The 27493-nt window shown below is 42.3% G+C and overlaps 1 protein-coding gene across 4 annotated transcripts; it reads right to left on the bottom strand.

The window, feature by feature from the left end:
• Positions 1-1626: 1626 nt before the first annotated feature.
• On the bottom strand, positions 1627-27479 carry MORF4L1 (mortality factor 4 like 1). 4 transcript variants are annotated; one of them, XM_074880568.1, is made up of 14 exons: positions 27343-27479; positions 22651-22697; positions 19444-19511; positions 17548-17613; positions 17044-17130; positions 16233-16313; positions 13592-13654; positions 8295-8320; positions 7610-7698; positions 7210-7311; positions 6081-6169; positions 4646-4818; positions 4224-4308; positions 1627-2338 (listed from the first exon to the last, which is right to left on the bottom strand). In XM_074880568.1, exons 1-14 carry the CDS (start codon positions 27380-27382, stop codon positions 2254-2256), a joined length of 1101 nt encoding a protein of 366 aa, XP_074736669.1. In that variant the 5' UTR covers positions 27383-27479; the 3' UTR covers positions 1627-2253. The 4 variants fall into 4 exon arrangements, with proteins under 4 accessions (XP_074736669.1, XP_074736670.1, XP_074736671.1 ...); XM_074880569.1 differs by lacking the exon at positions 13592-13654; XM_074880570.1 differs by lacking the exon at positions 17548-17613.
• Positions 27480-27493: the final 14 nt, after the last annotated feature.

Here is a 27493-nt window from a genome sequence, read left to right as displayed (position 1 = left end):
TGGGCCCGAGCAGCCAGGAGCTACTCTGCGACCTCCTCTCCTCCCCATCCCGGGGGGTCGGAGCAGCAGCCGGGGCAGCCGAGCTCATGGCAGGGCCTCACCGCAGGGATGGAGGAGCTTCAGGATCTCATTTGACACAACGTTGCTGCTCAGGATGGATCCTTCTCTCAGCATGTCCCCTGCACCACACAGCTCAGTGTCAGTGGGGAAGGTGCTGAGGGTGCCTCGATCCCACTGTCCATGTCCCCAAAGACATTAAACAGCGCCAGGCCCAACCCCGGTCACTGGTCACTGCTCTCCACCCAGACATCGAGCTGCTGACCACAACTCTGAGTGTGACCACCCAGCCAGTTCCTGACCCACCGAGTGGTCCCTCTGTCAAACCCATCTCCAATGTAGAGACAAGGCTGTCGCAGGGTGATGGTTTAACTCTTTGCTATCCGCAGATGAAGTCACTCAGAGGGAACTCCAGATCCTGTCCCACAACACAGAACCAGGGGAAGGCAGCATTTGCCAGGCAGAGCGAGCCTGATGCACTGAGCTCAGCCGAGCTGACTGTCCTTCTCAGTGGGCTGGGGAATGAGCTTCCAAGGGAGGAAGCATGTGGGCACAGAGTTTACAAACAGACAGGAGTTACTAAAAAAATTGACCCACATGAGCTGTCACAGACAAGTTTCTTAACAGGCCTGAGGGCAGAGGGAGATGCAGACAGAAGAGCTGAACAGGAGATGGCTCCCAGACAAATTTCACTGAGGGGGCTGGAATAGTGAGTTCCTGCTTCCTGATGCCCAGGCGCAGACAAGCTGCCTTGGGGAACACACCGGGAAGAGAAAAAGCCAGACAGGACATACTTACACAATAGCATAAGCCATGTCCTGCGCAGCTCAGAGCTAATGCCATTGGTGACCTGCCCAGAAAAAGCATGTAAGCTTGCAGGGAACTTGCAACATGAAGAAGCAAGATAAGCTTTCCACGCCTGATACTGAAAGGGCAAAGCCAAGCCCGACACAAATCTGCCCATAAAATAATACACAGGAGGCACCTCGCAGTGTCAGACCTTTCCCAGCAACATTAGTTCATGTTTCCTTTACAGCCATTTCTTTACCACCTGCTCCAGCTTTTGCCCCAGCCCTTCTTGCAGTGCTACTGAGACAAGAATCAGGAGCACGAGGAATTACAACAGCTTCCAGGAAGCCACCAAAACCAGCAACCCGAGCGGCCCAACCCCCAGCACACCTCACCTGCCCTCCAGTCCACCATTTCAGGTGCTATGATACATGTAAAACTGCATTAGAATGGCAGAGTGATTGACAGAAGCCAGGCAAAGTGTGCTCTGGGGGTTCGGGCTTTCGAGAACGAGCCTTTTAAGAATCCTGCAACAAAGGCAGTGAAACTGCATCATCACTACTTGCAGACTCTATTATGATCCTGGAGAAGAATCCACTTTTCCCCCACTGGAATTGGATGCACAGGCTTTAACTACTAGTCCTTCAAATGAAAAAGAAACACAGCATCTCCAAGTTAACATTGCAGAACTTTATACTACACTCAATACACTTAGATCATACTTGACAGGACACTGTCATAAGGCAGCGACTGATGCAAATACAAATATTAGAAACAACATTTGAAATTAAAAAAGTTTATTTGAAGATTTGTAAAACAGCTCTGTGAAAGACCAACAATTTTCAAGACACTACAATATGATAATGCATTTTCCTATTGTTAGAATATAAAAAAGTCACAGTCCTTCAACTATCTAAATAAAAGCATACATTTATGGACCAAACATTTTACTTCCAACACCAAGAAAGTAAATGGGTTTGAAAGTCAGACTAACCCATAGCACCAACACTGAGTGATCACAACCCTCACGGGTCTGAGTCTGCGTTTGTCATTACTACGCCATAAAGCAATTAGTGAAGCAAATCTTAATGTCAAGACAGACCCACGAGCACTGAAGAGTTCACACAATGAAGTATCATAATGTATTCTTTTTACATTCCATTGATGCAAACAACAGTAGCAAGCCAGAAACACCAGAGAGTTCCCGTTAAATTCCAAGCTTCCGTTTCGGGACAAGAAATCTTCAGAACTTACATATGCCAGTTCAGTTTTAAACACACAACTTTACTCACTATGTGTACATCATTTGTGCAAGAGACATGTGCAATAGGAAGGTGAAGAACAAGATGTAGAAGTGGACAGTGTTACAAGGATCCAATTAGCACTTCACTGCAAAGCAGCACAGTATTATACTGCTTTCCGGTGATACTCGGGAGGGGCTACTTCATAGTCACTGGCACTAAACAATGCGGAGGAATTCTTTGCTAAATACCTATGAAAAATAATGAAAAGATTAAATTACCTTCTTGCCTAAAGTCTCTGTTGTTTAGCATCACATGAGTGATTTGTCAGGTGTTTGCTGAGACCACAGAACATGACATCAAGAGTAGAAACCCAACGTGTATCCACTAAAGAGTCAGTTGTGTAAAGCAATTAGAGATCTGACCGCTCACACCAAAAAAAAAAAGAATCCCAACAAGTTGTCAAGCAACTCTGGCTCCAAGTGAGTACAGGGCAGTTATGATTACAGAATGAAGTAGTTTACATCTGAGGTTCAGGCAGCTGCTGTACTAAGAATCGATTTACTACTGGTCATACTCAAAGGAGTAGGGCGGAGTAGGACACCGTAAAGTCCTGTCTGCACAAATATGGAACCTCAACGGCTAAAGGAACAATGGGTAGAGCAAAACAGCAACAGTCAACAAAGTGCAACAGCAGAAGATAAGCATTATCTTATTATCATCTTACTATTATGGTTGGACTTGATCTTAAAGGTCTTTTCCCCCCAACTGGTTCTACGATCATGTGCCATGACATCTCATGGGATGGGTTCAGGGGTTCCTGGCCAAGGCACTGGCCTCACACATCCATCTTTACAGCCAAAAGCTCTTCAGCACTTGCATTTACTTCAGACTTACCCAAAGGACTATGATCAACTCAGGACCCTAGGACTACCCCAAGGGAAGCCTGCCCTGGAAATCCAGCTGATCCATTCCTAGTTTTACTGCAGAGCGCTCTCAGATTTGCTGAGCGTTTTCTTTCAACTTCCAATAGCTTATCCAATCACACCGAGGTAAAAGCTGGTATTTGCTGGCAAAACACTGTAGTGCTTTGTTACCCTAATTATTTACAAATCAGTATTTCCTACCAGCAGACCACTAAAGCCTTGTATGAATGTACACAGAACATTTCTCTTCTCCGTGACACAACCACAAACAGAAGTTTATGGCTTTAGTAAATTTGACCAAGAAAATCTGCCAGTACAGCAAGAGCAAAAAGCTGTGCCAATGCTGTGAGCTCGTATACAGTTTCAGACCAGCCACCTGTCCTTACATCTAGGTGTAAGGGAATTGCAGGAGCATAACACCAAGTTCCTCCAGTGTGGCACAGATGCACAGAAGCTGCTGGAGTCATGCTCGTACGTCCCTATGGGGGAACATGGGTACGACACCTCAGATGCTAAACTGAAGCTTAATTCCATTTTAGAACCTCATATTCAGGAAACATTTACAGGTGAACTAAGCAACAGGTGACTCTACAGTTCATTATAGCAGTAAGGAAGTATTTCATCACCTGTCTGAAATCAAATGTTTGATTTTTTTTTAAAAACATTTCACCTTCAAGTTTTGTGTTATTATTCAGGATGGGGTTTTTGTCCTAAATATAACATGCCTACAGCACCACAGAGTACTGCAATGCACTACAGCTACCATGACAGTTTGTCCCAGAAATAACACCAGCAAGGTTCAGTTAACATTTGCTCAATTGTTGTTGAGTAACTGTTGTGTAATTTAATAGCTTGCTGTAACTGTCATCTGCTTTTTTATAGCAACTACAAACAAACACTTCAACATTTATTTTGAAACAAGTAGCAGACTTGGACAGTTTCAAAGTGCAGACTAATAGATACATAAACACATGTCTAACTAGTAATAACCTCAGTGTAACTGGAGAGAAGCTAAAACCAGTCTTACCTGTGTTCCTGTACAGCAGAGTTTGAGAAAGCTCCACTGCAATCTTCAGTGAAGATCCCACACACAGGCCCAAGACAATGTGTGTTATATAACACTGAAACTGTTCACCGAAAATAGGCCACATGACAATAGCCTGGGCTTACAGAACTTTCTTTCTTGCCAAGAGACATAAAAAGTACTTACTTTAAGAAGTCATGCAGATAGTTTAACAGCAAAGCCAGGCTCTTCTCATCAAGAGGAGTGTAAGCAAGCATAGCTCCAATTCGTACTGTTTCAAAAGAAGTAGCACTTCTTAGTTATAAACAACAACGTTAACAAGTATTTAAGTACTGCCTAAAACCTCACAGTAGCATATAAAAGCAGCCCAGGAATCTATTCCAACACATCCAAGCTCACCTACAATAACTAGACTGTTGACAATCCACTTCCATTCCAAATCCCTGAACAGCTCTGAACATTTTAGGTACATGGAGTGAGGAAAGAACGAAACCACATTTCACAGTTGCTTGTCAGATTTCTGCTGTTGCCACGCACTGAGACTCAGGACAGGATAAGGAAGCCTTTGAATACTTCTAACTGCTCTTCCTCAATCTCTGGATACTCACCGAATAACCGCAGTAGGTGTGGGGCACCATAGACTTGAGACATTGGAGCATCTGGGTGATCTGCTAAAATTTCGGCATATTGGGGCCTCTCAAACTTGTACAGTAGTTGAGTTCCCAGCATGACATTGAAGTATTCTTTAATTCCAGCCACAACTTCATTGACTGCATACTCCCTGGGGAACAGAGAAAACACTTTAAGCCTTGTTTAGTGACTGGATGGACCAAAGTGAGAGTTGGTTTGACAGGTCCAAAATCATAAAGATCTTTTACATGCTTTCAGATTTTTCAAGAAAATTTGTCTGGAGACCTTAAAACATACAGTTGCAGGGAGCGCTGCATTTCAAAACCTCCTTTAGAAACGGACTGTTCTGAACTCAGTAAGAGTTTAGGCAAACCAGGAAAAGCCTTCCTTTTAGTCATCCACTCAGAAATTACCTCTTAGAGCAGGCCTTTCAAAGCAACAGTATTTATAAAGACACTTACTAGCTCTTCTGTTTTCAACCAAAGTTAATCCCCCCTCACACCAGTTTTAAAGCACAATACTATTGTAAGTGATCAGACTGAACTCCTCCTTAAGGGAAAGGGACAGCCACCCAGTATTTCAGGCACCAACTCTTCCTGCCTAGCCCTGCAATGCCACACTCCTGCAGGCCCCTAACTTCACAACTACTTGCAGAATAACTGTATAGGAATTAGCAGTGACACTGCACATCTGAGAAGTACAACCCTCACTCCACCCTGCAAACAAATTCAGAACAGACATTAGGGCAATTACATGAAAGAATGTTAAAACACCCCGACAAGTCAGTAATATGCTTCCTCTTGAATGGAAGAAAACAGCTTCACATTTCTAGTTTCTCTCCCTTTAAAACAGGAAAGCTTCGTTCAAGAATAAACACACCTCGTTTGTTGTCAGGGCTGGACTGCTGGCGTAATTACAAATAAGATCTTCAAAGATATCAAAGTAATTAGCTTTGCCCATCTGATTCTTTTAAAAGTCATCATCTACCTCCCTGTCCCCCACCCCTCTACCTCCATGAGTCCACCCGCAGTGTCACGCTTTGCTCACCTGCCAGGTAGCTTTTCTGACAGCTCGTTCAGCTCATACTGAGCAAGTGCTGCTGAACTTATTCACCCAGCGTAGGAAGCCTGAGCTAGAACGAAGGGGTGAAGAACTCTTCACTTGGCTTGTATCAGCCTCCTTTTGGAAAAGGCTTAGGGAAAGTGGGCAAAGCAGAAATAATATCCAGAAAGCAGAACTGCATTCTTGAATTACCACCTCAAAGATTTCTAAACTCTATCACCTTGGTCTTGGAACATGAGGCTGGACATAGGGCTGGGACACATTTAACAACCTTACTAAATTTTCCATGAAATACAAGTCCAACAACAACAGCAAAAGAAGTATTTAAAGTTTGCAATGACCACTACTTACTTGTTATCAGTATTTCCTCGTGATTTTTTGTAGTTTGCATAATCCTCTAAAATGGAGTCAACATTTTTCTTGGCAGGAAGATAGAAGAGCTACACAAGAAGCAAAACCAAACAAATACAAGTTGTCTAATTTTTGCAGACATTTATATCTGCATGCCAGATTTAAATCAATGCACATACGGACATTTCTAGAATAAGATTAACAGGTTAAGTATTATGAAGGGAACACCCAACTGTTAGTTGTGCATACCAAAAAAACCCCAGACTATATCCATGTTTCCATTTAACACTTGTGCTGCTCAACAGCAACCTTAATGAATATAAATCTTAAACTACTGATGCCAGTATTCACCAAGAAAAGTCAGCCTTGTCCATATGGGACTTGGTTGAGATTTTTACATGTCTGTGACTGTAAGAACCGAGACAGCACCTGGGAGTAAGTTCCAGCACACAATTGCAGCCTTTCAAACGGTAAGTTTTCAACAGTATTATTTTCTATGCTTATTGCCAATTTTCACAGCAGTTTCATACAAGAAACAAGTCACGATTCAATAATACGTTTTAAGTTCATGAAAGTGTTTTATAATGGAAAGCAAAGTTTAATTGACTGTATCAGGAAGCTTTATGTGGATCCAGCCTGGCAGAAGTTAAAGAATCACTATCCTAAGTGACCGCTTTCTGTCAGAGCTGTAGAACAACTTAAGGTACTTGCAGAGCTTGGCAGCAAGTGACACGTCAACAAGGCAGGAAGGAGCTGAGGTAAAACTGGCGTCATGTGTGGTGTTCCTACAGACCAATTCTCTACCGAGTAAACTGTTCAAAACAAGCCAAGCATGCTCAGAATTAGCACCACACTTTGAGCTTAAATAAGTTTAAATTATTTGTCTTTCTAGGCTTAGACTTGGTCTAATCAAGCATATCCTACAAGCTTAGATGCAAGTCTGCCAAGCCAGTGTCCTACTCACAGGTGACCTTTGGTTAAAATCCAACCAGAATGAGAACTGTCAAGTGAGCCATCAAGGCTGCTGTCAAACTCCACAGGAGATTTCACTACGCTGCGCTTGAGGATATGAAATTCCAGTTTTCATGTCCGCACTGATACATGCCCAGGTTATTCTTTGACAAATTACCTGCTTTTGCCTAGTGATCAAGTCCCAGTCATCTACCAGCCACGGTTTCAGCTCCTCTGGGATCTTCACCTTTACTTCAACTCTGTTCATAAATGTTTCTTCCTGAAAAAAGTGAAGCCAGACTATCAGATAACTGTCCAAGCTAACAGTCACCCATATTCCTTGTTTTTGCAACTGAAATACAGCACTGGACTGAGGAATTCCTACAGTAATTCCTGTAGGCTCCACAGGGAACAAGGAAATAGCTTAGATTTTTCAAGGCCACTTGGGAACCTTAGTTTTGCAAGTTGTAACTTTTCACACTGCTATACTGCAGGACAAAGTATTGCTGTCTGTATTTCCAAGCAAAGCAACCTTCCCGTTTTCTACCAAAAATCCTGTGAGAGAATCAAATACGTACACTTTCAACTGTTGGATCTACTCGAGCCCTCTTCTTCCTGGGAGGCTGAGGAGTCTCACTGGTACTGCTCCCTTCTCCAATTCCTGGAGCTGTACAGAAGACAGACATTACGCTGCTTAAGAAATACCAGTAAAGAAAGATTTGGAAGGATTTAAAAGTAAGACTCAGATTTTTCTCAGGTCACCTTTTGACTTGTTTTTCTGTTCTTGTTTTAAACATCGTATTCTGAATGTCCCACATATTTCTGACAGTTTAAACTACAATATTTATACTTATCTGAAGATGGAGGTTTCTGCACTAAAAAAACCCCAGTATGTCAGTATCTATAACATCCTTCAGAAGAATTTTTGGAACCAGTAGTTCAGCTTTGCAGAAGTCACATTTCCATCTCAATAAAAAAAAGTAAGTTTAACTTAACGAAATTGTTTCAACAGCTCCATGGAGATACCGCTTTGCTTTTAATTTGCAAGAGATCAAAATCTTGACAGACTGAAACAAGCAGCTTGCGTACAAACCAGAAAAGCATGCATTTCTCCTGAGCGAGAGGAAGAGACATCCGAAGTCCAAGAGGTACAGCACAAGGTGACAGTAAGTAAACTTAGTTGAGGCAGATTTAAGGTCTTATTCCAGCTAAGAATCCTTCCCTAAGGATATCCACTTATATACAAAATAAAGACATACTTACTTTTCTGTTTGTTCTTTTTTGTTTTCCTGCAAGAAGAACACAAGTTATTGCAAATGTAAAGACAGTGGTACTTAAAGAATTGAGTGTAGAAAGCCAGAAAAATTGTCCAAGTTCAGAACAACAAGCAAATACTCAGTGGCCTATGGAGTATTTAGATAACAGCACATGAAAGAACTGTCTGATCTGACTTAGCATCAGGGTTAAGATAGTGCAAGATTTTTCATGTACCAGGTTAGAATTCACCATTTTTGTGGGGAATCACTAAACTTAAACCTACAAAACCCCAGAATGCATGCCAAGAACACATGAGTATTTAAAAACAGTACAGACACTCATGCAAGTAACATCTACAGATGTTTTATACTTTCCAAGTGCTCTTGGAAAACAATGCTAGATCTGCAGGTGTTTTATTTCTGTATTTTAGGAATCACTTAGAGGCAGAATATGGGACAAGGAAACAGAAGTGCTGGGAATTATCAGATAAATCTCAGTCACGGGAATTAACTTCCAGTAAAGCATTGAAAAAAACCACACAGTTTTATCACTACAGCAGTGGAGGGAAGTTTAAATAGCACTATCAGTATTATCTGCATGGACTGCCTACAATTCCATCATCAGCTTTTAGGGGAGACTGTGATTACACTTGTCACTTATTAGAAACATTTGGAACAGTACTAAATAGCTTTGTCCCTAATACTTATCTTCTTCCAAATGCTTCCCTCAACACTTATTGTTTCTAATTTACACACTTCTCTAAAGTCTCTATCCTTAGCCCTTATTTTTATTCCAGATGAAGAGCTGTACCTCCAAAAAAATTTGAAGACACCTGAAATACAATGCACACAACATGTAAATATTCAGAGATGTCAAGAGTATCAATGACAAAATTAAACTGTCCTAACAGGTATTTTTGCTATTACCTGAACTTGGTATATTTACTAACCATTTTCAGAAAACGTTCATTAAGAGTACTACTAGCCTTGTTCCAATTTGCTCACTATTAATAGGAGTCCAGTTAAACCTCTCAAAAAATTGCAGATTGTGTGGATAAAACTCTTTACCAGTACAAGATTATTTCCTTGGAAATTCACCACTATCTCAAGTGACTCTCGTGTTCAGGCTTTGAACTGGGTTTATCTGGGTCAGGAAGTAGGCAGTTTCTAGGAAGGTCTGAAGATAGGAAGAGTAAGGCTTTTTTCAAGCTTCAAGTCAAACAAGCATTAGGCTTAAACTGTGGGCAGAATAAAGATCATCTCTCCAGGAAGAAGGAACAATTGCCAAGTTAAGTCACTGATAATGGACTTGGGTATTGAAGAGAAAGTCTTTTCTTCCAAACCTAGAGTAAACAAGGAGGAACAGGGAGTTCTTTCCAGAATTAAAATCACAAGGTAAAAATAACGTTAGGCATTAATCTAGAAGCAGAGTCTTAAAAAACTGGGACAGGCAATATAAAGTACTTAAAGAGCTACTGCAATTAAGACAGCAAACCACATCTATGTTACTGAAGCACAAAGTCTAGCATAAACCGTTCTAGGCAGTTGCTTGTGCTCTCCCACCTCATTCCTTATTTTTCAAGTCATATGCCTCTGCTTCAAGTCAAAGCAGCCATCTGTTTGCAAAGTCTAAAGGACAAATCTGAGTTAGGGAACAAACAGAAAGAGCTAAGGTTAGAGACAAAACATTAGCATTTGGCAGCCTTTGATAGCCCGTACGGCAGATTGTTGGGAACGATACTCTCGACTAGGCGAAGGCAGCTGTGCAAGGCACAGTGCTGCTGCTTGTGCAGTAACTGCAGCATGCCATGCACTCGGCATCCCGGAGAGATGCAGCATCTGTATCAGAGGTTACAGACAGCCCTGCTGACAGAAGCTGTACCTGAGATGAGCAGCACATCTTAGCTAACTAGATTCCATTGATCAGGCCAATCAGACTCATCTTGGGACATGCAGCTGAAGAACACCATGCGTGTTCCTCATGATGGTAGATAAAGCCTAAATGGAATGCAAGCCCTGAAGTGACACAAAATGATGAAGTACAGCCTAAGATAGGTTAAAACACATCCTTTTGTGCAACTCCAACTACATTATGAGCAGCAAGCCCTATACTGCGGCATAGAAGCAGTATAAAAACTTTCATCAACTTCTCTTTATAGAGCCAGTACAGCCCAGCTGCTGTTCTTCATTCATGTATCTCTCTATTGACTGGCATTTTTCACTGAAAACCAACAGCAGAACTAAAACGCAGCAGGGAAATTTCAAGGAAGCTCCTGTGGAAAGAGTTTCAATTAAAAGACTGAACAGAGGTGCAAGGTGCTGAAGATCTCACTGCTCAAACTTAAAGGATCCATCCCACTGTACTCCTCAAGTGAGCAGGGCGAGCAATCAGTTCTGGCAAGAAGCTAACCCAGCCCTCGTTGCAGGGTTTTATTTCAACAGAACAAGAACACGCAGCTATAACAAGAATAGTCAAGTATTAGGGATCAAAATGTGAGACTGAATCAGAAAGCCAAAAATAAACAAACTACTGACATAACCATCTAAACTTGTGTAGAAACAAGATAATCAGTAGAAGACAAACAGTATCACAGCTTACACAACAGCTCCCAACAATGAAATGTGATATATCAAAAGGGACAGACTCAGAGGAAAATAAGCAGTCCATGCCACAAGAGCGTAATACTGACATTCCAATCTCAGCATCCAAAATAGGCCTGCGTTCACGATCAAATGGTAAGACTAAAGAGGATGCCATAGGAGACCACACATGGAAGACTGCACTTCACCTTTCCACAGACATTCATCAGAAGAAAGATAATCAAGTATCTGTCACAGAACCTTGGGTACCACCTGAAGAAGCCGGCAATCTCTGCCCAAAAAGAGTTGGTGTTCATGCTCAGAGCTCTAAACTGGAGTGTCTTCTGGGACAGGTCTAGAGAACTGTCAGTCGAAAATAAGAATAGCTTAGAACATAGAATTCAACACAAATGACATCAGGAAAAAAACAAGTCTTTGGAAGATTTACTTACTCCACAACAGTCAGGAGTCTGTGACCAGGCAGATAAAACTGTTCTGGATAATAATGAGTATTTTCCTTTCCCAAAATCCATGTGCCTTTTAAAGGGACTTGGAGATCAGTCAGAACCTCCCTACAATAGCTGGCTGAGATATGAGCGGCAGAGAATGAAGGCAGCTACCGCTTGGTCTCAGGCATTTGAGTTCAATACATTCGTAAATGCCAGAAAAAGGAGATTAGGTACCAGTTTACTGATAAAACAACAGTTGTAACTAAGCTATATGAAATCATGTGAAATCACCTCCTAATACAAGGTGTATAGTAATAAAAAAGTTAAAAGATTCAAGTGTGAAAAAAGCATGAAGTCAGCCACTCAAGCAGCTTGGTCAGTAGCTGTGAGAAGCAGCATTCCTATGGAGATTCAATTAAACCATTGAACATTATTAACAAAAGGATGAAAACCAAAGTCAGGATTATATACACGTACGTCTCCTGTGCCTGGTCAGGCAACCTAACCCTAGAAGGCACACAATAAAACTAGAAGAGGTAAAGAGAACGAAGAGTCGTTGGGAGTGTACAACAGCTTCTATACCAGGAGTAACCCGGCAGACAAGGGCTTTCTCAAGCTGACAACTGAGCAGGAAGAAGAGGGGAAACGGGGTAGAGGGATCACTAGCAATAAAAGATAAGGCTTGAAGAATGAACCAACCTTTCCTCAAGATGGATGATAAAGACCAAAAAACCAAAGCAGCAGACATTAAAAAGACAGGAGTCATCATCCTCTTTCCTCCCCTCTTCACAGTACTGAATTAAAACAAGAACATGATGCCACAGGTTGATGGGGATGCCAGAACTCCAAACGGTTCAGAAGTTATTAGATAAATATAAGACAGCCTTACAAAGTGTTATTATACCCACCGCATGGAGACAGCCTCCAGCTCTAACATCTCTTAATTACAAACTGCTAGAAGCAAAAAGGGTATTCAGGGGAGCGCATCATTCTAGACTTGACCCACTGGATTATCCCCAAGCACTTGTTACTGGTGACCATTAGAGAGCAGAAAAGGTTAGGAAAATCTGCGGCTTGAGCTGGTGTAGCCACCCCACTGTTGTCACAGCCCCAGACAACTGACACGTAGGCAGCATTCATATGCCGCTTGACATTTAGAGGACTCGAAGTAGCTTGTGAGAGCTACGAGCCGTGCCAAAGATAGCAGAGGATGCCACAAGAGACGTGCAGCAGGAGCATATGCTTTTGAGTAGTATGTTCAGATTAAGAACGAGACTTCTATTAGAAGAAAAAACAGTAACTCCCAAGTTGAGATACTGTTTTGAGAGCATCTCTGATGTGATTGCTTGTAAATCACTTAAAAACAGATGCTATTCTCAGATTTGTCATTCAGTGCCATATCTTCCCTCCAGAACACTCTCAGTTGCCCTTCTTATTTTCCAAGCACCCGTTAACTCTGTTTACTAATTTTTTTGCAAATTGATCACATTAGGCCCATGAAAGGTAGCAATGCTGGAATTCAGCAGAGCTACATAGAAAAAGTCTGGAGAAGCCAGTATCTGTAGTGTTGTATTTTGGTTTTGGCAACCTGCTGTAACCATACCAAATTTTCTATGATAGCTTCTAGATATAAGATGAATAATTATTTTAAAAACAAATTAATACAACCTGCACTTCATGCATATTTCTGTTTGACCAAATATTGTTTACAAATAGTCTCAAAAGCTTTTTGAACCAGTTGCTGCAGTTTACAGAAAGTTATTCTGAACAGACTCAAGCCAACAATAAAAATACAGCACATTAAGGAGCAAGGTCAAACCTTGCATTTCTAACAGCACCTCTCACAGCAGCCTCGCTCCCAAGACTTACAGAGACAGCGCTGTCCATGGAAGCAGAACTCCAGGCTGCAGGAAGCATGCAGACCCACCATAACCTTCCACAACTATCCAGTTTCAAAAACCCAAAGTCAGTTGTCCTCTTCTTTTCAAACAGCGGACACACTGAATGCATTTGACTACTCACATTGTACCCTATCCCAACGGAAAAGGTAAACATTTCAGAAAAACTAAAACTAAAAAAAGGTAACCCATAGTGGCTTTTAAAAAACCAAACCAAAATTATATACTGTAGTACTTATAATCGTTAACTGAACTGCTACCAAAGCTTATATTATTACAACTGAGGACTTTAAGAGTCTCTAAAAGAAATCTATGAAAGCAAGGAGATTTGGATTTCAGGATGAAAATCCTGGTTTGACAATCCATCCTTAACTCACCGCGTCGATATTGTAGGGGTCTCCAAACAGCAAACAGTATGCGCTCCATCTCGTCTGAAAAATCTAGGCACAATGGGGGTTGAGTTAAGGAAAGAATGTCAGACCTAGTGTTTAGCCTTAAAGAGAATCTATTTAAGATTCAAAAATTTACCTTTTTAGCAGCATATTATAGTCTTACTGAACATTCCTGGAGGATAAGGTGTGCTTAGACTGTTACTTCCTTTCCATTATTGTTTGGCTATCTGAAGGATAAGTTTCAAATGTATGTTACCTTTCCCTTTGTTTGATCCTCCAAGAATGCTACAAAAGGTAAATTTTGAGGCCCAAATAGGTTGACAGTGTTACCCTTTTAGAATAGTTGCACGATCAGTTTCTCCCCCTCCCCACCATCAGTACTTTATGTATCTACCAAGGACCTTAGATTTACAACAAGAGAACAATCCGGAAGTTTTATTTTGGAATTGTATTTTGAGATTTTTCAGAAGCCATCTTGCCTTTAGCTGTAAGCAGGATGCTAGCAGCAGTAGTTTGGCCAATAATACATCAGTATCATAACCCTGCATCATTGCTAGGGTAAGTCAAAGTCTTTCCCTCAGCCTCCAAAGAGGGAAGAAAAACGGAGACTTTGTTGAAAGAAGCACAGGTCTAATTTAGAAGGATGCATTGGATGCTGGTAATGGCTAGAGACTAGGAGCAAGATCAGTGCAATAAGCATATGGGACCCTGTTATAAATAACTGTCACAACACAAGACTGCTATTCTAATGGTGATAGCCTTCCTCCTTCCCCTTTACAACTCTGGAAATCCACCATCAAGGACTTAATTTTTCCAATCAACATGAAACTGAAGTTTCAGAGAATTAGTTTATTGTCTGTTTTGCTATGCTAGAAACCACCCTCCATGCTTAGGATAGTGATGACAGCAAAAAGCAAAGCCACTTCCTTTCCCCAACCTGTTTCAACCAGAGAGTAAAGACAGACCTGGTAACATGCTTTCAAGCTTCCGATTTACACAGAGGCTAAAAATGAAGTCATTTTCACTGTGTGGCTCTCCCTTGGATGCAACATTATCAGGTGTGGCTGAGAGGATTAAGCCAGGTTAACATTTAGCATTTACTCAGACAGAGAGAACAACTCATCTCACTGCATCAGCCTGAACTACCAAGATGACTAAAGCTGACAGTATGGGGAACCTCATTCTGAAGTTACTATTGAGATGTTCTCTGTAATGCAGATTGTAGACATTTACAAATGAGTCATCCCTACCTGTGTCAAAGTTACACATGAAATTAATCCTACTCCCACTGACTAAAATGCAAGATGACTCTGGTGCAACAACCCCTTAAGCAGCCGAATTAGTAGTGGTCATAATTTACATCTGTATTAATTAGATCCATCAGGAACTGTCTAAACAGACATTTGGGTTGGGTTTTTCACCCCCTCCCCATGAAGACAAAGAGGTGACTAGGTCCCTGTCAGAGCCCATCCTGAGCTGACAAGAGCACACCAAACCCGTGGTGTTGAAGCAGCTCAGAACCCATGGCAGACCCCACGGGAGCACGCACGCAGCATTACAGCCAGCTCCACTGGCCTGCCCAGTCCAGAGACCAATAGCCAGTTTACAGCCTTGGCTAGGCTTTGACTAATCCCAAAGTGAAATCTGCATTCAGGACCTAGAGCAAAAACAGCTGTACCCACTACCACTGCACTTCTCAAGTCGATGATACATATTTCATAAAGTTGCCCATAAATGAGACATGAAATCTGAGGCTGCTGCCAAATGCTTTTCTTAGGAACTGATGTCATTTCAGCAGCTTCCTCATGAAAACTAGAATCGTAAGTGTATTAGGAGTTCAAAACATCACATTAATGACCATCTTCATAATTAAGTACTACCCCACACAGAAGTTTCATGGCACATGAGCAAAGCAGTAGAGCTGTACTGATTGTGTAAGAATCTAAACATAACACCATACAAGCCTATTCTGAAAAACAAAAAGGATGGAATGAAAGAAATCTGACAGTTACACCCTGACATTTTTTCTAATAAATGTCTGAGCTTGCTTCTGGTCTCTTAAGATGCAAAATCATTTTTAATGGCATACGGGTTTAGTTTTGTCAAAAACAGCACAACAAAGACTCTTTAAATGCAGTTTTAACAATTGTACAGAAAGAAGGCAAGGCATTTTAAGGATTTCATTCAGAAGTGTTAGCACAGCTTGGCAGAATCGTAAAATTCTATATAGAAACTGATTCACTGAGACACACGAGTCTTACAAGGACTCACCACTTTTTGAGTGTCAGTTCACTAACTCAGGAGGAATAGAGTGCAAAAAAAAGTACAGAGTGTTAGTGTCTACTCAGTACCTTGATTCAGTATTAAGCACTGCACAATCTAAGGCAGTTTTAATGAAATATGTCAAAAAAGGCCTTTTCGGTATCACAACAGTGAAACACAACTTTTGTCTGGGTTGTGTCAGAAGTAACAGTTTAGCCTGCAGAACCATTACAGGAACAACACTATTTAAAGATCAATAGTAAAACTGACAAGCAAAAGTTTAGGAGGTTTTTTGGGAGGGCAGTTTGGAGGTGGGTTGTTTTGTTTGTTGGATTTTTTTTTTTTTAAATAAGAAGCTTCTTACACTTCAACATTTTTCTGCTGCAGACCAGAAGTCTTCTTGCCCGGAGCAGCACCTCTCATCTTCCCCTCTGCATATTGTTCCCTTTAAAAAGAATAAATTTGTAAATAAGACTATAATGGAAAGAGAAGCTTGCTTTCTCTCAAAGGAGACCAGGTCATGCAAAACATTTAGAGAATGTCTAGTAAATAACATTGCAAATCAGTGTGTTATGAACAGGAACAAATTCAACTCATTATCAAGATTCGGGCTTCTTCAAACAACACTTAATATGAACACCCATTTCCTCCCCTTCCACCATCCTTGTTATTCTGAATCATGTGGAAGCAGCACACTGCTTCTGGAAAATACAAAACAACTTCTCAAAAGCATTTCTATGAAAGAAATACAAGATTAGCATTCATAAAAATCAAAGTATTTGTAGGCATCTTGAAGCTGTCTGAGAAGATTCTTACCACTTCACAATATATGTTAAGGATACTGCATAAGGGTCATTTTTAGCCACCTAATTTCCTCATTACAGGATCTACCTGCAGTTAATCAGGCTGCCTCTCCATTTCATCAACCTACCCTTCCTTAAAACCTCAAATCACCATTTTAAAACTAAGTAGCTCTTTGCTCTTTCTGAACTGCTAGAGGACAAAGATCAGCACACCTCTATAAGCCAAAGCATCTTGAGAATAAATGAACATATGAACACCTCTTGAAGGCTTTTTTTTTTTTTTTAAAGTAACTTCCCTTGATATATAGTTGTTGGATTGGAGTTCTACGAAAAAATTATTTACTGACAAGGACTTCTAACAAAAATACTTACTGATTGGCCTTTTGAAGTTCTTTTTGTTTCTGCAAATTGGTATCCACGTATTTGAGCACTCTGCTTTCTGGAACCCATTCATCCCAGCTGAAAAAATTTAAAAAATCAAACGATCATTCAAAAACATTATATAACTGCATTCTACACGCAACAGTCAATTACAACTTTGCAGAATTTGAGACTGAACTCTGCTTTTGTATCAGGTCATGGACTGGCACAACTGAAAGTGTAAGTTACCAAACACATTCCCCACTGACTGAAGCTGTAACGATTTTTCTAGGGAAGTGCAACCCTCAGCCATTTCCAAAGAGTTTCCCAAACTTGAAGGATGGGCAATTTAGGAGGGAGGGGACTGTAATTTAAAAGCAGCATCTCAGGAAAATAAAAATTTTCTACACTTACTAAATTATGGGATGCTTGTAGCCATAACTATATTATGAAGCAAGTTTCCTTTATCTATTTTCAACATTGTATAGGTTAACAAATTCAGCAATAAGATCTTACTGTAAGAAGAAGAGCTCTGATTTCTGTCTGTGAAGGAAACCAAGATGGCATGAATATTTGAAGAATCTGAAGTGAACGATTTAAGAGAACAGGTGTTGGGGAAATTGCCATTATGAGCAAGAATTCCACTTTGACAAAGAGTGGATTATCTGAGCAATCTGACAATTTATTTCAAATAAAACACATTAAAAGTGGCCAAGTTATTCTAAAGTATGCAAGTTAAAACTCTATATAATAAAGAGTTCGGTGTCATTTTCATTTTATGGCAATAGCTGCCTGTCTTGGAGCATCAAGGTGGCAAAACCAATACTGCTACAGGAGTACAAGGTCTTCAAGAGTGTTAAGACAAGGCAAGCTCAGCACCCAGAAGGCAGAGAAACACATGTCCAGCTGTACACATTCTAAGACTATGTTTTTAGGCTAGTGCTTTGGTCAGATATTTAAGCCACGTCTTACTCCTGCCAGCACAGCCACAAGAGACCTTCAAAAGAAGTGCTATGTAACTGTGCGGCACATTAGAGCGTATAATGAAGACACTTTTTTGGTTTCCTAACTGTTGATATTTGCAAAAAAAATTAAGAAGTCAAGCAATTAACAAGTAACAAAGGACCATAAATATAGAAACCAAAATTAAGGAGTCATATTGCCCCAGTGGTCTAGATCTTGCAGCAACGCCACTTTTAATGTAGTTAATTGGAAGCTTGAAGGCAAAAAAAACTCAAACAGCGCAAGCAAGAAAAGCAGGAGTCACGACATCGCTTATGGCACCCTTCATCAGAGATAAACAAGGAGAGGAAGTATCAAATTTATGCTGCCTCATTAATATACAGCCACCACCATACAAACCAATTACAGTCCCTGTAACTGTTGGTGTTTACAATAAAACATTTATCTGTCCATTTGGCAGGGAGGGTGTGCAGATGCATTAAAGAGAGTTACGTATTAAAACATGAAATTCAGCTTTTAGTCACATCAGTGAGATCAAGATACTAGTGACTAAGTCTTCACTCTAGAGTCTGCAGCATTGAAATGAAACAAAACCAAACCGAACAGGGACGTGCTCTCTGAAAGGCTGCTGGAGTCTGAAGAGCTGAAGCTTTTAATCACCAAGAAAAAACTACATTCTCCCTAAATTCAAAACCTAGTGGCAGAACAGAATTCAAATGCAATTAAAAAAAGAGAAGTACATAAAAGCAATAACCTCGTGAAAGTATTCACCTTTAAGAGGCTCAACATTTATCTCATGGAGACGCCTTTATTCTTCTGCAGTCTCTCACCTAGAATCCTACCATTTTTGCAGAAGGGAAAAGTGTCTCTACCTTTACCTTAGCATGAGAGGCAAGAACTGAAATACAGGGTAAACCTGCCCCTGTGAAGGACTAAAATAGACAGCCTTTCCCATTCTGAACACAGCCTTGGGTAAGGCATGCTTCTCCAAACCTTTGCCACCAAACTTTGCTGCCAAAAGTGGTATAAAAGTAAAGTACACCGTGTATTTGAGTAGAGAGTTTTGCTCCACCTCAGTAGGGGTTGCCTCTCCTACCAACACATAACAAGGAAGTTTTTGTACTAGATATTTCTGCCAGGCAGGAATTACAGCAACTATTCTCAAGCTTGAACAGAATGCTCTACAGCATTCCCACTAGTCTACTGACACCCTAAGCTAGTTTGTCCGTACAACCAAAGTTGTGAAGGAAATGGTTAGTTAGGCAATGTTTTCTCTGTGTTACTATAAATCATTGGCTTATCAAAATCATTTATGTCGATTCCAGAAACAATCTCCTGACGACACAGACATGGCAGTGCTAGTCCATCAAGCTCACATTCAAACTGACAACACTTGCATTTTCCCACGAAGGAAAATGAAATACTGCTTTCATTTTATGCAATACTTACTTTTTATTCCAACCACTGTAATGGATAAAGTATTTCACTTGCTTGTCCTTTATAGCAACCTTTACACACTGGAACAGAGGAAAAAAGTTCAGTCAGTACCAATGAGAACAAAGAGATCTGAATGACTTTTCCATTTTTTTTTAGTTTTCAGAGTTTAAGCATGCAGAGATTTCCATGCAAGCAACTGAAATACCAGCAGCTATTTCACAGCAGAAAGTAAGTTCTCTAACACAAGTCACTGCCTATTTACAGATTCGGAAGGGCTAGGCAAACAAGCAACTCTGCTCAGCTATCCAAAGGGACACCTTCAGTCACGAGAAGGAACAGAAACCCCTGAGGACGACCAGAAGAGTAAACAAGCAGTCACTTCACTACCCCCAGGTTAGCCAAAAGCCATTCACTAGAGAGCTTGTTCACATGCAGGCCCCTACCTCACAGACAGGTAAGCTGGCTGAAGTAGAGGAGTCTTCAAAAGTAAAATAAATAATATGGATCTCTACAGCCACAGAGAGAGCATTATATTCAGTAGAAAGAGTTGCAGTAAGGGCTTTTTCTAGGTTAAGAGTGTATACGTGAGGTAAATAAAAACAGTTATTTCCATCAAAGACTGACCTATGACTACAGTAGCTTCCTCAAATACTAAGGCAAGCCCATTAAAAGAGGAACACGTACATAACAAGGTTCCTCCAACCACTCCACAATATCACTCAGATTCAGAAGTGTCCCTCACAAACTCATCTGCCTTATAGTTTAGCACAGCCCTACTCGCAGCCTGCAAGACCCTGCCTCAGCTCAGAGGAACATGTCCAGGTGAGCTGGAATAACTGTGCACGCTGCCCGATAACAACACAACTTCCTCCTACCCCTGCAGCCTGGCAGGTAAGAGCTCAAGCTACCACATGTAGATAAAAGAAAACAGCCAGAGACAAGCCTTGAAAAACAACCCCAAACAGCCCAGAAGAGAAACCACATAACCCTAGGTAGTTTAATTATGTGCCCACCACACGTCCCTGAACTTCTTGGCTATACCAAATTAAATGCACCAACTCTGGCACTTCATCCAGAAAGTTATTACACCTTGTTCTGGAGGTGCTGAGATACAGATGTCACTGTACCACTTTAACAGTGAAATAATGAGGATGTTGTAAAACATGAAGAATCACGCTCTTTGGCTCTACCTCTTAGTCCCTTTTTAAGGATTTTTTTCCATTGAAGTAAAAATTTACTCACAGAAGTTGTAATTGCTATTTTCTTGCCATGCTAATTGAGTCACCTCTAAGTATTTGAGAGGGCAGAGCCTGTCTCAAGACGACTGTGGTGACCACCATGTTGTGTACCCTCTTCAATTAAAAAAAAATTGTCAGAGGGGAACATCATATTTCAGTACTAACCTCCAAAATGCCACATATGGAACTTAAACTCAGTCTCACCTAGACTTGCAACTAGCAGTAAGGATATCCTAATCCTGTTTGATATACTACTGCACCAGGGGCTCATTTTAACAGTCCTGAAGTTAATGCCAGCCAAATACAGACTGCGTGCTTCGGAAGCGTCTACTTGTTTTGACAAATATAAGAACTGAGCATGAAGTAAAAGATTCAAATATTTTTCTGTACCAAAATATCTTCCTTCCTGGAGGTTAGAGGTGTCTTAAGTGAATCTCATTTAACTCTGCATTACAACTCCATACAGAGATGTACAAACAGTTAGTGTTTGCCATAATTTTTCATACTACTCTAACACAAACAAGTGCTTCTCTGATCATCTTGCTATGGGAAGCCAAGGATATGGTCACAAGGAACAAAGTAACTCATGTATTGAGAATCACAGAAGAAAAATAGATCAAAGGAACAGGAGGAAAGCTGAGGTTACTATTCATTACTACCTACAAAGTACATTTGTAAAATTAAACCCAGTTCCTTCTGCCATTTCAGGAGTCCAGAAAGATCCCAGTTATCAATATAAATAACCAGCCAAAAGCTATCTTTGCCAACTGGGAAAACCCTTCTAGCACCAAGGTGGCAGAGCCAGTTCCTGCAACACTCACTCCACCCTTGTGTAAAGGAGAAGAGGGGCATAGCACAGCAGGGAGAAGCACACCGCTGTAGCGGCTCTGGGCTGTTTAATTCACCAAAGAGTTAAGATTGCTCCTAACAGAAGTTTGTTTCCACAAAACCAGAAGCCTCGATTACTCTCCTCTCTGTACTAGCACCTGGGCAGGCACTGGCAGAAGACAACACTCTGAGCATACATTCACAACGAACTTGTCCTCCAGTTCTAGAGCAAGGGAGAGAACAGAGTAGAATCACTGAAGTGAAAATGTTTTAGACAAGCACGTCCCCTGTCAATGTTCTGGACATTACTTTAACATTAGAATGACTATTTCCTGATAGCATGAAAAGAGATGTCAAGTACTTCTAGCTGCCTCCCTACTACCACCTCTCTGGAGTTGTCCCCTCAGTTAGCACTTACTGACACTAAAACCTAACAGATTCAAATATCTGTTTAAGGTGCCCTAGGAATTTTTGCAAGTCTTCTAATCCACACAGCTACAAAAGCCCTTTTTTCCCATGCCAGAGGAAGTGGAAACAGGCAGTCAAACCAGGAGCTACATGTTCAGTAAAACAGACAGCAGGGCAGTGACATCTGCTCAAGGCCCACAAGAGCACATCACTGGGAGTGCTGCGGCAGGGGCCTGCAACTGAAGCAGCAGGGATATCCTCCAGGTCACAGATCTGCAGTGCATGGTCTCTGCGGTTAAAAACCCAGAGTGGAGAACACCACTTCCTTTGTCACTTTAATCCAGCATTATCTTCTGCTGTGTTGTCCCCTCTGAAGAGCACTGACCGTACCCAGCCACCCACATCTCCGAGAAAGCTCACACTGCAGCTACCATACCAGCTCATGCATTAGCACCAGCACCAGGTCCTGTGGGCAAAATGCTCTCCAGTGGCCTGGGAACCCAGACATCCAACACATAAGACCACCCAGCCTTTAGTAGTTTATCAGAATAGCTGCATAGTATCACTGGGTTTTCTGAATTTTTTTCTGTAATATAGAGCTCCAGGATTTAAAACTGATTTCATACACTGTCAAGTGTTTGTTTAGTTTCAGTCCTTAATCCCAACTAGTGAGGCACAGCAGGTAAACTAATAGAATTCTTTTTTGGGGGGGGAACTGTCTGCAGCAATAAGCAACCACACATACCTTTGCTTCATAAAGGAGAGGTCCATGAAAACAAAGCACTCGTTCACCTGAAAGAGAGTTGCAGATAAACATCTTAGAACACCACCAATGTGCCATTTCTGTAAAATTTGTCATCAAGCACATCAAATGAATCCAGCATCAACCTAGAAAGAAATGCAAAGGCAGATTCTGTTTTGAGAAGCAGACTGGTTGGTTGAAAAGCAAATGCACTCTCGTACAAAAGAGGATCAGAGCTCTGATGATTTAGGCCACGAAGCAAAGATCCCCGAGGCCCTCCCTGAAGAGCACCCATGCAGGGACAGCAGCATGCAAACCACATCCAAGCCTGCCCAGCGCTGTGCAGAACGGCTGCTGACTTCAGCAAACTGGCACCAAAACTTACATTCCTGCCCTGACCGCCAGCCACTGCCACCTCAAGTCAGACACCCCTGCACCCTGTTGCAAGGCTGGCACAGAGAACCCCTTCACAGCCTTGAATTTCAGCTGCAGACCAAAACATGCTGGCTCGATACGAACTGACTACTTCAGCCTAAGTACTCAAAAAGTAATCAGGTAAAACTGTCTTACTGTAAGGGATTTTTTAATCTCCATGACATTGCATTTTGATTCACAGCAGGAAATTAGCTCTCATAAGAGATGTCATCTTAAGCTTCTACACAAATGGAAGCAAGCATTATTGGCACTCTTTTTCCTGCAGGAAGTACACCACCTGGTATTTCTAGTTCAATGAAGTCAGGAAGAGACCCCGACATCATCTCCCCATCCAACTTGTCAGACGGAAGAATGCCAGGTTTGTGCAACAGCAAGAAAATAGTTCACTTTGTGGTTTTTAAGTAGGAAGAGATTATTCTTCAGCCTGTTTTTTTTTTTCCTTCAATGGCAAGGTCTTATTGTGCGGTTACGTTGTGGGAATTTGAACATACTTAACACAGGATATCAGAGTACAGATGTTTCCGTCTTGAAAGCTGCAGTATCTCACAATTTCAGGGACAAGCTGCATAATACACTCCAGGGTGGAGCACACATCCAGTTCTTGCCACTGTTTGCAGGACACAGAGGACAGAAGAAAGCTGTCAGTCCCCAGGAGCAGGCTGTGCAGCAGGCAGACACAGGTATTTGTCAGCCAGTCCCCAGACCGGGCTGGGAAGGTGTGCAGAAGCGGCACCTCACCAGCAACAGAACCCCAGCTGCTGCTATCCTTGGGAGCAGCTCGGGAATGACATGGCAGGGGAAGGACCAGGACATGGGCTATAGGTTTATAAGTACCCTCCACTGTAAATTTTCCTTTACTCTTCAAAAATCCTTTCTGTATATTCAAGTGACAAACAGAGCCAGTGGCACATCGTACCACTAACTCTGACTCTCCTGAATCTTGTTCAATTCTGGCTTTATTTGCCTCTTTACCCCACAGACACATAATGCAGCACTGATGAAACTTTTCACCAGATGGGCTCTAAACAAACACTCGCTCTGCAAACAGGAGCTGAATAGCCCCACATCTCAATTTTTTTTGGCTGTGAGGGCACAGCATTTCTTGCACTCATCCCCAAAACACACTGCTGACAGGGTCAGGGCACTTACACAGTTTATCAGGTGGCTGATGCCAAAGCACCTGGCTTTGCCTGAAGCAGATGAGGGAGGATTCAGACATCACTTCACCAGCAAGACTGGGAAACAAGCAGGTACAGCAACAGCCTCTTCAACCAGCACAGCTCCTGTCACATCTCATCTAATACATCCAGACTCCAACTGAACAAGATGCAGCTATAAATTTACTACTTCATTCCTACGTTGACTAGAAAGAACCAGTCATGCTTTAAGACTTCATTATTATCCAATCTGTAGGATCCCATGCTCTCCATAAAGGTGACACAAGTGTTCACAGTAGTCTACCACCACAAAAGTAGGTCAGAAATGTATTGTAAAATGCTTCTATGTATCAAGAAAGAAAGAGGTTTAGAAAGGTTCTCACAGAAGTGCCCATTTTGAGACATTCAATACTTTCATTAAAAAAAAAAGAAAATGTCTTCATAATCAGGGCTAGCAATCAATATCCTCAGGCATCATAGTGCTCACTAGTGCTACAGGAAAACACATCTCTATTTTAACTATTAGGCAAGGTCCTTCTAGGTAAGATGTCCACAGTTACCAAGAATTATTTTATTCTTAAACAACACAATATGAATCTCACTTTTGCAGAAAGGGTTCTTCTGTTTTCATGATAACCTAAGGGGGTCTTGCTCCCTCACAGCTGACAGCAGACACACATGAGGCCTCACCTCTGAATCCACAGACCACTCTTTCCTACACCGCCACTGCTGCAGCGAAACACCCACACCTATTCCTTACCCCAAGGATAGTGTTTGGAGGAGAGCAGCTCTTCAGCTGAAATAGCTGGTAGAAAATACTAGAACACGCTCCGTTAACACCCCTGAATGCCAAGCTACATGCATACAAATGGCTGCCACACCAGCACCTGGCCAGCAAGCATTTATTAATTTATAAATTTATAAATAAAGTATTTATAGAAACAAGAGGCTCTCAATCTGTGCATAAAGGACTACCAATGTGGACCAACTAGCAATGAAGCCCTCCCATTGAGGTCAGAGCAGCAGGCTAACCAGCATCTTCAGAGCAGACCAGAAAACCCACAAGTCTCATCAGCTTTGACAGAAGAAAAAAACCTGCCTGAACTCAGAAGTTGAATCTGACATCTGAGACTCTTCTGAATTTGCTTTAAAAAAAAAAATCCGTGTCAAGATGCAGAACACCTGGAGTACCTACAACCCTTAACCTAGTTGCCCCAATGCTGATCTCATTTCTCATGCCTGCATAAATGCACCAGTTCCCTCATTTTAAGGGGTACTCATACCTCTAGCCTGACATGTAGGTTCTCCTCTCTCTTATAGGTTTTTCACAATAAATTCAGTCTCCTCCTCACCTTTGCTCTGTGAAAAATGCCAATATGGATAACTTCTAAGTCTACCTACCACTCTGATGTGCGTTTAGCTTGAAAATCTGCAATTAAAATAGTTTTCACTTGTTGTGAAGGGCGACAATAAAGCATTTAAGTTTTAGGCTTGTAGGAAACTTTATTCACAGCACTTTTCTCCCTTTTAGTGTTACGGCTGAGATCACAAACACATTCACATTGTGGAAAATAGCCTAAAAATTTTTACTCTGCACTATATTTAGGTTGCTCATATTCCTACAGCTGTGAACATAATTTCAGCCCGGAATTCTACTTAGGTTTTAGTTTCTGCAGTTCACTTGATTTCACGTTAATTATTGTAATACGAATCAGACATTAAAATCTTGATTATTTCTGCAGGTTAATAACACCACTGGCATTACCGCATGGCGCGGAATGCCGCTGCACGACTGAACACGCTCCGACACAAGCAGCCATGAAGCACACACACACAATTACAGTGTTGTCTAAGCCACTCAGAATGGCCGGCTTCCAGTCAGCCCTCTGCAAACTGCGCTTTTAGAGATAAAGCACAATCGTGGAGAAAGTCCTGCTTAGACACCAAAGTGAGGGACAGGTAGAGAGGAAAAAGTAAGCTCTCATTTACCACTGTCTAGCATTTTCATTCACCTATATTAGCATCGACCGCAACCATTATCTAAAAATCAAAACGTATGCAAAGTCAGTCTCAGAAAAAGCATAATCCTAGCCCTCATTCACCTAAAAAAATATCCAGTGCTTTGTTGTAAATAATGGATTCTACACCTGCCGGCAGTAGCCCAAATGCTGTCCCCATGAATCCTCCTGCATGAGGATCCCTAACTGAGCTCCCCTTCTAGGAAGAATAAATAACCACGTTTCAAACTCCAGAAAATAAAAATCCTGACAAACTTAGGAGATTTCAACAGCTTTAGTGCCAATGAACATCCATGCCTGCAAGAAAATGAAGCATATTTAGAACAACAGGAGATAGGAAGGCCCCACATCTTGCTAGCAAAGATGAGGAACAGGAAGAGAGACAAAGACTACAGGAATTCGTTTTTTCCACATATTCTCACATTGTCAGGGCTGAATAGTGAAAGCTAAAAGCCAAACCATCCCCTGTGCTGAAGGATCACAAATACCGGGGTCCAAACCTGGCCTAACTAAAGGCCTTACCGAAGGCTTGCCTCAGAGCCACAAGCACTGCAAGATGGAGTGGTGGAATCGCCCTCGGCTTTATTACAAAGGAGAGACCTGGCCGCAGGCAGAGGCTGCCTCCAGCCCCACCCCAGCCCCGATGCGAGAGGGACAATCATTGACCTGCCAGGAGCCTCCTCCACGGCCGCCGCGGGCCCGTTCCCGCCGCGCTGTCCCCGCCGCAGGCACCTCCCCTCAGAGCCTCGGCCCCCCTCGGACTGCGGCACTTCAGCGCGATTCCCCCCCCGCGCCTTTAAACCGCTTCCTTTGTTTCTTCGCGGCCCACCCACCACCGCGAGGGCCGGGAACCGAACGGCACCAGCCGGGCTCTCCCGAGAGAGACGCGGCAGGGGGAACACACCGCGGGCCGGCCCGGGGTCCCCAGTGCCGCCCCCCCACACCCGCACCGCCCGCTCCCACCAGGCCTCTGCCTTCACCCCCCCACGCCCTCAGGCCTCGCCTCAGGCCTCCCCCCCTCAGCCTTGACCTCACACACACCCTCGCCTTCCCCACACCGACCCCCCCGCCCCACCCACACTCACCCTCCTGGAATTTAGGCTTGGGGTCCTGCTTGGGCGCCATTTATAAGTGACTCTCCCTCCTCCCGCCCCCTCCCCGCGGGGGCCTCACCACCTCCGCCGCATTATGCGCGGCGGCCCCCAGCCCCTCCCGCGCCGCGCAGGCGCGTTGCGC

This window comes from Strix uralensis, chromosome 11 (assembly GCF_047716275.1).
Source record: "Strix uralensis isolate ZFMK-TIS-50842 chromosome 11, bStrUra1, whole genome shotgun sequence".
NCBI classification, from domain to species: domain Eukaryota; kingdom Metazoa; phylum Chordata; class Aves; order Strigiformes; family Strigidae; genus Strix; species Strix uralensis.
Note: the sequence above shows the minus strand (reverse complement) of the source record. Positions and strands in the feature narration are given on the sequence as shown.

Bases quoted from the DNA above. Each gene is read 5' to 3' on its own strand.
- MORF4L1 (XM_074880568.1), bottom strand. From the start codon at position 27,382: ATGGCGCCCAAGCAGGACCCCAAGCCTAAATTCCAGGAGG. The intron at 16,314-17,043 runs GTAAGTATTTTT...TTCTTTTTAAAG, and splicing joins GAACTTCAAAAGGCCAATCA to GGAACAATATGCAGAGGGGA. The intron at 7,699-8,294 runs GTAAGTATGTCT...TCTTCTGTACAG, and splicing joins AAAAAAGAACAAACAGAAAA to CTCCAGGAATTGGAGAAGGG.